Source organism: Neomonachus schauinslandi, chromosome 11 (genome assembly GCF_002201575.2).
Source record: "Neomonachus schauinslandi chromosome 11, ASM220157v2, whole genome shotgun sequence".
NCBI lineage: Eukaryota > Metazoa > Chordata > Mammalia > Carnivora > Phocidae > Neomonachus > Neomonachus schauinslandi.
The window spans coordinates 11,634,329-11,648,229 of record NC_058413.1 but is presented as its reverse complement, the minus strand read 5'-3'; the positions used below and the strand labels follow the sequence as shown (position 1 = coordinate 11,648,229).

General features: G+C 39.2%; 1 protein-coding gene across 1 annotated transcript; it reads left to right on the top strand.

The window, feature by feature from the left end:
* Positions 1-1,179: 1,179 nt before the first annotated feature.
* On the top strand, positions 1,180-2,138 carry LOC110576152 (olfactory receptor 5A1). Its single transcript, XM_021685228.1, is given in 2 exon segments — positions 1,180-1,486; positions 1,489-2,138. Coding segments are annotated over 2 exon segments (957 nt in total).
* Positions 2,139-13,901: the final 11,763 nt, after the last annotated feature.

Below are 13,901 nucleotides of genomic sequence, written 5' to 3'. Positions count from 1 at the left end.
CCTATCCCCTCTCATGTGTTCTCCCTCATTCTCTCTCTCTCAAATAAATAGATAAAATCTTTAAAAAAAAAAAAAAAGAAAGATGTTTCATACACTGACATTTCTAAGAATTTGATCAGGGACACTTTGTATTTAGGTTTAAACAACAACAGCAACAACAAACACAGAGTACTTACTATATATAAGTTAGTCATGTCCTAAAGGAGATGATGGATAGATGATAGCTAGATAGCTAGATGATAGATAATAGACAATAGATAGATGGATAGATAGATGATAGATAGATAGATAGATAGATAATTGATATATATATAGATACTAATTATGAAGTAAGTGCTGTTATCTCTGATTTTACAGAGACGGATGGAACGTCCAAGTGACCTGCCCAAGATCACACCTTTACTAAGTGGTAAACCTGGGGACTGAATCCAGGTTGTCTAAATCCAGAGTCCCCATTTCCTAACAAGTCAATAGTTTAGAGCTAGGACTACAGACAAATTTGAAAATACAACTACATTAGTGTATTCAGATCTAACAGTTGACAATTGAGAGCACTTCTGTATACATCTGGCCTAATCCTTTGGATTAAAAACATTCTAAATGTCTGATTGTTTCACAACTACAGAGCTGAACCTGGTCCCTCCATTAATTTCCCTGTTCCATTATTGAAACTTGAATAAAGCTAGATGACTAGTTAATTCAGGGAATGACATGACTCATCTGGGACACACAAAACTGTCCTGACAACTTTCACCTGGGACATACTATGTGTCAGTCACTTTACACACTTTGCCTTATTTAGTTCCTAAAACAAATATATGAAGTAGGTCCTGTCACTCATTTTGGAAGATAAGGAAACTGGAGCGTAGAGATGTTGGATATCTCACCCTAAGTGACACAACTACTAAGTGGTAGAGACAGAAGGTGATCACAGGGCATCTGAATCCAAAGCTTGAGCTCACATCAATCACACTGTACTATATAAAAAGAAAACAAAAATTAAAACAATGACTAAAATTGCCTTCTGAGAGAAAGAATCTTTGCATAAAGTTGTGATTCTCTCAATACTGTGCCCCCCTCTTGTGCATTTTGTAATTTTTTGTTGACGGACGTAACCTGTAATGTGGATTATAATTATTATGGCAGGTCTGCATCTTGTCCTTGTGGTCCATGGGAAACATGTCCACAACTAAGGCCTGGAACAGCTCTTCAGTGTCCATGTTCATCCTCCTGGGATTTGCAGACCATCCAGAACTCCAGACTCTTCTCTTTGTGACCTTCCTTGGTATCTATCTTGTGACGCTGGCCTGGAACCTGGCCCTCATCTTTCTGATCAGAAGTGACCCCCATCTGCACACACCCATGTACTTCTTCCTCAGCAACTTGTCCTTCATTGACTTCTGCTACTCTTCTACAGTGGCCCCCAAGATGCTCACTGATTTCTTCCAGGAGCAAAAGACCATATCGTTCTTGGGTTGTGCTGCTCAGTTTTTTTCTTTGTCTGCATGGGTCTCACTGAGTGTTTTCTCCTGACTGCCATGGCATACGACCGATATGCAGCCATCTCCAATCCCCTGCTCTACACTGCCATCATGTCCCACAGCCTCTATATACACATGGTGCTTGGGGCATATGTTGGTGGCTTCCTGAGCTCCCTGATCCAGGCCAGCTCCATATTTCGGCTCCACTTCTGCGGACCCAACATCATCAACCATTTCTTCTGTGACCTCCCACCAATCCTGGCACTTTCTTGCTCTGACACCTTCCCTAGTCAAGTGGTGAATTTTCTCATGGTGGTCACTGTGGGGGGGACATCATTCCTCATCCTCCTCATCTCCTACAGTTACATAGGAGCTGCTGTCTTGAAGATCCGCTCAGTGGAAGGCCGAAGGAAAGCCTTCAACACATGTGACTCGCACCTGATGGTGGTGACTCTGTTGTTTGGGACGGCCCTTTTCATGTACCTGCGACCTAGCTCCTGCTATTCACTTGGCAGGGACAAGGTGGTGTCTGTGTTCTATTCGCTGGCCATCCCCATGCTGAACCCTCTCATTTACAGTTTGAGGAACAGAGAGATCAAAGATGCCCTGTGGAAAGTGCTGAAGAAGAAGAAAGTGTTTTTCCTAGTTCATGATTGAAAATATACGTCTCTAAACTGACAGAAAAAAATGATCTCTAGCATCTACCTTCACTTCTGGCATCAATGAGGGAGACATCTTGTGTGCATGGCCATTTTTCTGCTGACCCCACCATGGATAGTCAAAAGGGGGAAGAGATTACTTCAGCAGAAACACCACCCCAGGATACCCTATCCTCACAATCGGTATTACAACTACCTTTTATTGGGTGCTTAATGTGTACCAGGCACATTATTTAATTAAATAATTAAGTTCATTGCAGCTGTACGATCCACACAGTACCATCCCCTTGTTACAAATGAGGAAATGCAGTCCCAGCAAGGAAGACTGACTTACCCAAGGCCATACAGGAAGTCAGAGGCAGAACCCATTCAGACCCAGGGCTTCCTGACTCCAGAGCCCATGCTCTGCCCAAATGCTACCTTCCACATTCAACAACAAAGAGCCCTGAAGTTGTACAAGTGTATGACTCTTACTACTGGCATATGGCAGAACTCAAAAAGATACACTGTGTATGGTTGAGGTGAATTAAAAGAACAAGATGCCTACTCCATTCAACACTCTTCCAAGACGTCCCTTTTGTTTTTTTGTTTTTTTTTAAAGATTTTATTTATTTATTTGCGAGAGAGAGAATGAGAGACAGAGAGCATGAGAGGGAGGAGGGTCAGAGGGAGAAGCAGACTCCCCGCTGAGCAGGGAGCCCGATGCGGGACTCGATCCCAGGACTCCAGGATCATGACCTGAGCCGAAGGCAGTTGCTTAACCAACTGAGCCACCCAGGCGCCCTACCAAGACATCCCTTTTGGACTCCCATTATGACTACTGAATAATTTGCTAAGACTGAAGGACATTACCTTTGACTGCCTTTCTACCTCAGCTATGTAGGGATCTAGAAATTCTGAACCCCATAGAATCACATCAGTGCTCTTCTTCCCAGTCTCAGTCACCTAACCTGTTCAGCACCTGACTCAATTTCACAGCATGCTCTCCTTTTCTCATCACTTTCCAAGTTCCTCTTGCTCTCTTCTATCTGAACCCATTGCTCCTATAAGATCCTTGTTTCTTTATCTGTATAGATTAGCCCTTGCAGACCACAATGAGTATTATCTGCTATCATCTCAGGAAGGTACACCTCAGGCTCTCACCTCCAGGTTATTCCTCCTTTATGGAGGGTAATTACAGTGGAGTTGGCCAGAACAACCATTCCTGCTGGCAAATCCCTCTCTCATTCATTTGTGGCTCTGTCCCCTTCCCAGCACACTTTCCAATAGTGTGGGTCTATTGGATATGCAAAAAGATTTTATTTGATTTTGTTGTCCATATAGGTGGATCAATTATTTCTTTCATATCTGGAAGACCATAAAGGATGCATGGGGAGGAAAGATGTTTGTCTCATGTCTCCTGGGTTCTCCAGTCTCCTAAATTCTTTCCCAAGGTCAAGTAAACTTAAAATGACCCATAGAAATAACACCCAGTGGTATTACCCAATAGGTAACTTTTCCTAAAGTTTCTTTATCAGTTGCCTTTATGAATATTAAGACCTATATGGCTTTGCACTGGAAATTCTGAGAATCACCTCTATTGATGGATTCTATGCCCCAGATAGCTCTAGTTTAATCTTCCCCAGCTGGCAGAGGATAATGTGAGGAAGCCTCTACGATTATTTCAGATGTAAGATCCAATGAAGGGGCCAGACTGGCCAAAAGAGCAGACTTGGGGACCCAAGAATAGATTATTCCTTTGAAGCTTAGAATTGACAGGCTTGAATTCTGATATATTTGAATCCAAATGAGTAAGTTTGATTAAGGATAATTATTCTTTCTGCCTAAAAGAAGTGATGCAGTTTATGAAAGATATGGGAAAAGGTTTACCTTAAAGAAAATCTACATATTTTTCAATATCAAATCATTTTACCTTCTTCTTTAAGTTAAAACACACATGCATGACCTTCATTTTTCCTTATCTGTCTTATTTGCCAACCCATCATAGACCTCCACCTGACCTCGTGAGGGAGCTTTACATTTAGCAGAATAAAACACGGCCCTACATAGTTTGATCTGAGGAATCTGAATGTATTAGTTTACTATCACTGCTACAAACTAATTACCACAAACGAAGTGGCTTAAAACAGCATAAATTTATTATCTCACAGTTCTGTAGGTTAGAATAAACTCAACCAAGATCCTTCTTTTTTCTTGAAGACAAAGACTGATCCTTGTTCACTCTTGTTCACCCAGTACCTAACACAGTGTCTAGAATATAGTAGGCACGGAATAAATATTTGTTTAATAAATGAATGATTCACCGTGGTATGGCTAACAAGGCTTCTTGTAGATTTGTTTCAATGAAAGAGAGACCAAACTAAATTAGACCCTTTTTCCATCTATTACTCTTTTTAAAAAAAAAAAATTTTAAGAGAGTTTTAAATTCAATTGTTACTCATAACAATTTGAAACTTTGGCAGTACTAATTAAGTATAATATACAACTAGAGATAGTTAAAGTGGAAAGCAAACACCAGAGTATCAGCACAAATAAAACACCTTATACATCAATCCTCAATCATTTTCCATCTTTGCTCTCTCTAGGTGTAACTTATTTAAACGTGTGCAAAACTGCTTAATTGCAGTGAGAGATGTGTTACCATATTCCTGGCTTGAGTGAGCTTGCATCTTCAATCAGGTATGAAAGCATCCATTTCTCTAGTCTGAGAAATCTAACCCACTTTGTGCCTAAAAACAAGTGAGAGCCTACTCTAGTCTTCTTTAACCTTCTCTACCCCCTTCCTCTTTAACTGTAGACAAAAGGGAAAAAGAGACCATTGGATCACAACATGAATCCACTGTTTCCAGAACAACATACTCTGAAGACCAGCTTTCTCCCTCTCATTCAGAAATCTTCCATCTCTGAAATGTAGCTATTTTCCCTTAGAAATGAAAAGCTGACTTAATTTGGTTAAAGTATAAAGGAATTTTAGAAAATATTTACAAACTCAGTTTTGCCATAAACACTTTCTAGAACATATTTAAACATTAAATAACCTATTTTTTTAAGTTTTGAGGCAGGATTAAAAAGTCTCCACTTTTTAATTTTTACTCTTTCTAGTTTCAAAATATTTTATTCTAGTTTCAAAATTCAAAACATCTTACTCTTTCTAGTTTCAAATACACATGCACTGCACAAAATAAAGCAAGTTGCAAAGAAGTGAAGAGTTATATGCTTTTTAAAAGTTATAATGCTGGGCACCTGGGTGGCTCAGCCAGTTAAGCATCTGACTCTTGGTTTTGGCTCAGGTCATGATCTCAGGGTCATGAGATTGAGCTTCATGTTGGGTTCCATGCTGAGGGTGGAGCCTGCTTAAGATTCTCTTTCTCCCTTTTTTTTTTTTTTAACATATAATGTATTATTTGTTTCAGAGGTACAGGTCTGTGATTCACCAGTCTTACACAATTCACAGCGCTCACCATAGCATATACCCTCCCCAATGTCTATCACCCAGCTACCCCATCCCTCCCACCCCCAACCACTCCAGCAATCCTCAGTTTGTTTCCTGAGATTAAGAATCCCTCATATCAGTAAGATCATATGATACATGTATTTCTCTGACTGACTTATTTCGCTTAGCATAATACCCTCTAGTTCCATCCACGTTGTTGCAAATGGCAAGATTTCGGGTTTTTTGATGGCTGCATAATATTCCATTGTGTGTATAGATAGATAGATAGATAGATAGATAGATAGATAGATAGATAGATAGATATACCACATCTTTATCCATTCATCTGTTGATGGACATCTTGGCTCTTTCCATAGTTGGAATATTGTGGACATTGCTGCTATAAACATTGGGGTGCACATATCCCTTCGGATCCCTACATTTGTATCTTTGGGGTAAATACCCAGTAGTGCAATTGCTGGGTCATAGGGTAGCTCTATTTTCAACTTTTTGAGGAACCTCCATACTGTTTTCCAGAGTGGCTGCAACAGCTTGCATTCCCACCACAGTGTAGGAGGGTTCCCCTTTCTCCGCATCCCCGCCAACATCTGTCGTTTCCTGACTTGTTAATTTTAGCCATTCTGACTGATGTGAGGTGGTATCTCATTGAGGTTTTGATTTGGATTTCTCTGATGCCGAGTGATGTTGAGCACTCTTTCATATGTCTGTTGGCCATCTGGATGTCTTCTTTGCAGAAGTGTCTGTTCATGTCTTCTGCCCATTTCTTGACTGGATTATGTGTTCTCTGGGTGTTGAGTTTGATAAATTCTTTATAGATTTTGGATACTAGCCCTTTATCTGATAAGACATTTGCAAATATCTTCTCCCATTCGGTCAGTTGTCTTTTGGTTTTGTCAACTGTTTCTTTTGCTATGCGAAAGTTTTTTATCTTGATGAAGTCCCAACAGTTCATTTTTGCCTTTGTTTTCCTTGCCTTTGGAGACGTGCCTAGCAAGAAGTTGCTGTGGCCAAGGTCACAGAGGTTGCTGCCTGTGTTCTCCTCAGTAAAAGAGTTTCTTAAAGGTTACAGTTTCTCTCCAATCTCCCTCTGTCTTGTCATGTCTAGCGTCTGCCCACAAACACACCCTCTTGGGCCCAGGAGGATGGATGAATAAGGCAGATGCAAATTCTCGTAGCTTCATTAGAGAGCAGCAACGCGAGGACAGGGAAGAGCTACATGTTTCTGAATGCAAAGCAGAGTCAAAGTACAAAGTACTTAGAGAACAGACGGGCAGGTGCATGAGGGAGGGAGTGTGCCCACAGACAGTCGGCATTTGCTGCGTGTGCATGTACCAGCCGGGCTTATTTACTATTTACGAGCCCCCTGGGAACTATAAGATTCAGCCAGAGAACAGAAACTTCTTGAGCATCTCTTCTCCATGCATTACTCTAGACTTTCTTTCTATAAACTCAACCCAGATCCATCCTTTTCCTCTTCTGCTCCTCTGATGACATCCTGATTAGCATCCTGACCCATGTTTGAATCTTTGCCTCAAGGAAAAGAAAAAAAAAAGTTCCCGAGGAGGTTGCCTGCTCTCAACCCCTTACCTAAAAAATTAGGAGTGACATATTTTCTAAGCACAAGGAAAGTCCCCAAACTCCAAACTCCCCCTATTTGCATGCTGATGCCTAGAATTCTACCATCTGAAACTCATCTGTTAATTTAAGGCTTGCCCCCTCTTAAAATACCAAGCTCCCCCTTTTAATAGAGGTGAATTACTCTTCGAGTTTCGCAGACGTGTGTACAATAAGGATCTGAGAGTGAAAGAAGGCTCTAAGCACCTGGGAAGTTAAAGGAGGACAAGTTCTGGACCAGAAGAGGGCGCACTGCAGACAAAGCACGCAAACCCCAGCCTGATGCAGGTCTGGTTCCTTACATGGATATCAATGTATGCCGTTTCACTTTCACGGTTCACGGTCAAGACACCTGTCAAATCAAAACTGTCGATCCAAATGGTCAAGCCACACATTTTAAGACATTTGAAACTGACAAGAGCCAATTCAGTGAGATAAGGTGTGTAAAACATTCTGGGTCTTGCGCACCAATAAAATTATGTTTTATTAGTTCTGGTATTATCATCTAACTGGAGAAGGATCAATTCCCCAGATGCCTCCTACCATTCCCCTACAGTATACATAAAGGAATTAATGTTTACCTATTACTCATGGAGCGTTGTGCTAGACAGCACAGTGGCTGTTTTATGTAATCAGCACGATAATCTGCCAGGTGGGTATTTCTCAGATGATCAAGGTTCCAATCCCAGAGCCACAAATTGCTGATGGACAACTTATGGATTTCACTTGTGCTGTCACATCCTCCGTCTCTAAATCTACCAAGGGTATGCTACTAACTTAAGATTAATTAATATTTAGGACGCTTGGGTGGCTCAGTTGGTTGAGCGACTGCCTTCGGCTCAGGTCATGATCCCGGAGTCCTAGGATCGAGTCCTGCGTGGGGCTCCCGGCTCAGCGGGAAGCCTGCTTCTCCCTCTGACCCTCTACCCTCTCATGCTGTTTCTCTCTCAAATAAAAATAAAATCTTTAACAAAAAAAAAGACTGATTAATATTTAATTTCACATCTATTTGGCACAATAAGTATGGGAATTAAATTATATAATATATGTAATTTGTGGAATTTATGTTAGGTTTCCATCTCTCTGTCTCCTTCTTGGTGCAGACTGAATTCTCTGTTTTATGGCGAGGGCAGACACTTACCCCTCTGTCTCCAGGAATGAATATCTCCTCTTCTAAGTTCAGAGAGTCTTTATACTTTTACAATAAGAGTTCAGGGATTACTGTTACATCAAAAATCCCTGATGATAAATCATTCTAATTTGTTTGTAAAGTAATATTCAGGGTAGTATATCCGTATGCCTCTCCTTCTGGTGTCAATTTATCAAATAGAAAATAGAATTTATGGTGCTAAGAAATCCTACCCTTAAACTGTGAATGTTCTATCTCAAGGCTATTCTCTAAACTGAATTTTTAAAGACAAGATAAAAGAAATCAAAAAGAGCCCCTTGATTGATGCTTCAATCTCAGGAAGACTAAATTCCCAACATTACCTCTACAACCACCTTCCTCTGAACTTGCATATCTCTCACAGGGGACTCAGTTTTCCTGTATTTAGCATATGTCAACATGGAGTCCATGACATATACTCCATCCATGCCCAAGAGCCACCACTGGTAATATGCCCCTCTATAGGAGCACTCACTTGGTGCCTGGAACTTTATTTTAAGCTTTATATACTTCTTCTGAAACAAGAATCTCAACAGCCCCATGAGATAAGCAATATCATTCCCATTGCACAATAGGAACCTAGCCTCAAAAATAACCTGTTGCAGGAAATGCATATCAAAACCACAATGAGATATCACCTTACACATGTCAGAATGGCTAGAATCAAAAACACAAGAAACAAGCGTTGGCAAAATGGGGAGAAAAGGAACCCTCATGCACTGTTGGTAGAAATGTAAATTGGAAACTGTGGAAAACAGTAGGAAGGTTCCTCAAAAAATTAGAAATAGAACTACCATTTGATTCAATAATTTCACTACTGGGTATTTACCCAAAGAAAATGAAAACACTAATTCAAAAATATATACCCTATGTTTATTGCAGCATTATTTACAATTGCCAGATATGAAAGCAATCCAAGTGTCCATCAATAGATGAATGGATAAGGAAGATGTCACACACACACAAACACACACACCTGGAATATTACACAGCCATAAAAAAGGATAAGATCTTGGCATTTGCGACAACATGGATAGACTTATTATGCTAAGTGAAATAAGTCAGACTTAGACAAATATCATATGATTTCACTTATATGTGGAGTATAAAAAACAAAATAAATGGGGGGTGCCTGGGTGGCTCAGTCAGTTAAACATCTGCCTTCGGCTCAGGGCATGATCTCAGGGTCCTGGGATTGAGCCCTGCGTCAGGCTCCCTGCTCAGTGGAGAGTCTGCTTGAAGATTTTCTCTCTCCCTCTGCCCCTCCCCTGTGCTCACATCCTCTTTCTCTCTCAAATGAATACATAAATAAATCTTTAAAAAAAAAAAAAAAAAGACAGAGACCACAGAGTGGATGTTTTTTTAAAGACCCAACTATATGTTTTCTATAAGAAACCTACTTTAAATATAAAGACACAGGTTAAAAGTAATGCAGTGAAGAAAAATATACCAAAAGAAAACAAGTAGATACATTAATTTGAGATGAAGCAGACTTCAGAACAAGGAAAATTATTAAAAGAAGATCTTTATAATGATGATGATAAAGGGGTTAATTCTCCCAGTATGTAATAATCATTAATGTGCATGCCCTTTAACAGCAGAGTATCAAAATAGGTAAGGCAAGAACTGATAGAAATACAAGGAGAAGTAGACAAACCCACTATTATAGTTGGAGACTTCAACATCCCTCTGCCCACAATTTAAGATCCAAAAGGCAGAAAATCAATAATGATACAGTCGAATTAAGTAGCAACATTAATCAACTGGATCTAATTAATATTTATATTTCATCCAACAACAGCAGAATACACATTCTTCTCAAGCTCATACGGAACATTCACCAGGATACACCATATTCTGGGCCATAAAACACACCTTCACAAATCATACAAGGTAAACTCTCAGACCCCAGTGGAATTAAACTGGAAAGTGAGAACAGAAAGATATATGGAAAAAATCCCAATATATACACGCTAGTGACTTTTTAATAACTCCCATTGCATCTGCGACTGCCAACTTCCCCATAGAAAATTATATTTCCTACAAATATCTGACACTATTCCCTATGCTGATTATTATATGAGACTTCCAACTAGTGTCTAAGGGAGCATGTAGACTGCGTGCATTTGGGAAAAGAGGAGCAGAGCAATGAAGATGGGGCAACTGGCAGACCCCCCTTTCTAATGCAAAGGTAGGTGAGGATACCTGAAGACACAATTACAGGCAACCTAGCTTAGCCCACACACAATTTTAGGATTTCAATAGCGTTCAGTCTCCAGTGCCTGAAAGGTACCATAACCATGTACAATTCTTGTAGTATTTGTCCATTACAGCTAAAACCCTTAGGCTGATTAAGATCTCCTGCCTCTTTTGTAAAATACTAGGCTTCTCAAGACACATTCAAATTAGAAGTGATTTTTTTTCACTAAAACTCATTCTATAAACATTACTGAGCACTTACAATATATAGAAAAATAACTGGTACAGTCTTTCTCTAAAAAAGAGATTAAAAGCTAGCAGGATGCAGGGAGAGAAACAGAACTATATAATGCCATTAACATTATGGTGATATTACTACCCCATGCTTGTATGTGCTTTGAAGTTTACAATGTGCTCTCATATGAATTGTCATTCAAAGGACTTAATGCAGCAACAAAAGTGAATGGGGGGCAGAGAGGGAATGTTTAGGATGAGGCTGGAGATGAAGTGAAAACAAACAAGTACTTGTTGAGTAACTACTGTATTTCAGACACTGGCCATCCATCTGTCCATTCATCTATTCAAAAAGAATCACAAAATAACTGATATATGCCTGGTAGGAACAGGAGATACAATGGTGACAAAACAAAGTCTCTGCCCTTAAGAAATTTACATTTGGAAGAAGAGGCAGAAACAAATAGATACATAATGACAGGTCATAAAAAGTGCTAGGTTGGGGCGCCTGGGTGGCTCAGTCGTTAAGCGTCTGCCTTCGGCTCAGGTCATGATTCCAGCGTCCTGGGATCGAGCCCTGCATCGGGCTCCCTGCTCGGCGGGAAGCCTGCTTCTCCCTCTCCCTCTCCCCCTGCTTGTGATCCTGCTCTCACTGTGTCTCTCTCTGTCAAATAAATAAATAAAATCTTTAAAAAAAAAAAAAAGTGCTAGGTTATCATAAGTAAACCCCAGTCTGCAGAGTAAACCTTATGCTTCCCCCTTCCACGGAGGGAGATTAATAGGTGCATAAAGGTTAAATTTCTCGGGGTCACACAGTCAACATTTAAAATGCTTGAACCTGAATTCAAAGGCTGTGCTCTTTTGAACAAACTGCCTCTATGTTCCATAATGCAGCCCGAGGTTATGAGATAGGCCACCATTCTATCCTGTCCTGACATTGCACCAAAATCTGGAACCTTCTAAGATGATTGACCAGTAGAGTGAGTGGAATCATATTAATTCAAAGGAGAAACCAATAGTAAGCAACTTCAACACCAGTGTCGAGATCTGACTTGGCTGGTCCCAGGCTCTCTTCTAGACAGCTTCAGCCAATGCCTCGCAGAACCATTAAATAGCAAGAGAACACTAGAACTGTCTTCCCTACACTTCTCTTTTCTTAAGAACTCACTTTTCTTAAGACAATTTTACAGAAAAGGAAGAGGAAAATACAAGAGGCATACTATCAGAGTTCAAATTAATGGGGAAATCTACTTCAAGTTGTAAATATGTGAGATTTTGGTTTTTTTTTCAAAATTAGAAGGCATTTAAAATTTTTTTTTAATTGGACACAATAGAATATCCTCTTAAAGTAAAATTACCAAAACCCAATTACTCACAGGTACTGGCTGCTACCACTGTGATATCTTTTCACATTTCTTCCAGGCATGTAGATTTTTTTCCCCCAAGATAACATTATATGATACATTCAGTGTTTCAATCTGTCACTGAAAGGGAATATTACCATGTCTACAAGTTCTACATTTTCAATCTAAATGACTGTAATACTAGATTGTTCTACTGTACCATAATTTACTGAAACAATTTTATATATTAGACATTAACTTAAATTCTAATTTCCTCTATGATCAAATTTTTTTGTGCTTATGATAGTAAGCACTTGGTTTACTAACATGTTAGCATAAATTCCTAAAGTAGAATTACTGTATGGAAGGATTTTCATATTTTAAGTTTTGACACATATTTCCAGAATGACCCCAGAAAGTTTGTCCTTGTGTATACACACCTACCAACCACTATGGCGTTGATCAACTTTTCATATGTGGACTGACCAACTGCATTTCTCTGTGAATTATGACCCATTTTTGCTTTAAAGTATCTATTTGGTTCTTATTGATTGACAAAAGTTCTTTATACATCAAAGATATTAAGCCTATTTGTATTATGTTTTTTACATATATTTTCCCAGGTTTTTCATTTATTTTTAACTTATTTTTCATGCTTTTGAACATTAAAGTTTCCTATTTTTATTTAGTCAAATCTAATAATCTTTGGTGTTATTCTTACAAAGTCCTCTACCCCCAAAATTATAAAAACATTTAGTTAAACTTCTTTCTAATATTTTAATTAATTTTTTGACATTTATATTACTAAGATGACAAAATCTTCAGTCTTCTATTCCCATGAGAAGTTAAAAAGTAATATAATTTCTTTCAGCTCATAGCATCTACCTCTAAAAGGAAATCAAACAAAAAGAAAAAGAAATCAAACATTCAACACAACTAAAAATGGGCTGCTTCTTTACAATACCTTAATCATCAGCTAAAACTAGAAAACTAACATATTATTTGACCTTGTAAGTCCAGATGCACACAAAAATGTATTTACAAAATGTTGAGAGCAGCATTCTTTGAAAATAGTAATTAGAGCCCAACTAGGCAAACTGAAGAGGTCAATGTATGACTTTTGTGACCCCTCACCTAAATATATTCTACAAGCTTGACTTCCAATGCCACCCACCCACCCCTAGTTTCCATATTCCCTCTCCAACCCCTGTCTCCCAAGACTGTTATGCTCGCCTGGCTAGCAACCTCCAATCCAGTCTAGCCCTAATGACCAATGCTCATTCTCGACCTGCCTGGTTGCCATATACCTAAGAAAACCATTCTCTACCTTAGTAGTCAATGTATTTACTCCCTGCATTCTACAAAGGATTAGGGAGATCTTATAGCAACAGCAACAAAACACACATAATAAAATAATAAAATGTAAGTAAGAAACTGTTAAGAGACTACACTTGAAAAAGTATGGCATAGGAAATTAAGCTACATATATGTTTCAAGTGTATGGAAGACAAAGCAAGGGGAAATGGTAGTACATAGTCTTCATTGTCTATGAGGAAGAATCTTACTGGTTTCCCAGGGGAGCGCTCTCTTACACTGGGGTTTAGGACAAATGTTTCCCTTGTGGTTTCAAATGGGGACACTGAATAGATCCTGCCCTTAATACAGTCTTAAGGTGGGCTCTCCTTTTTAGACACCCCTGTTAAAGACAATAACATAATTCTGAATACAGAATACCATTTGCAAGGCTTT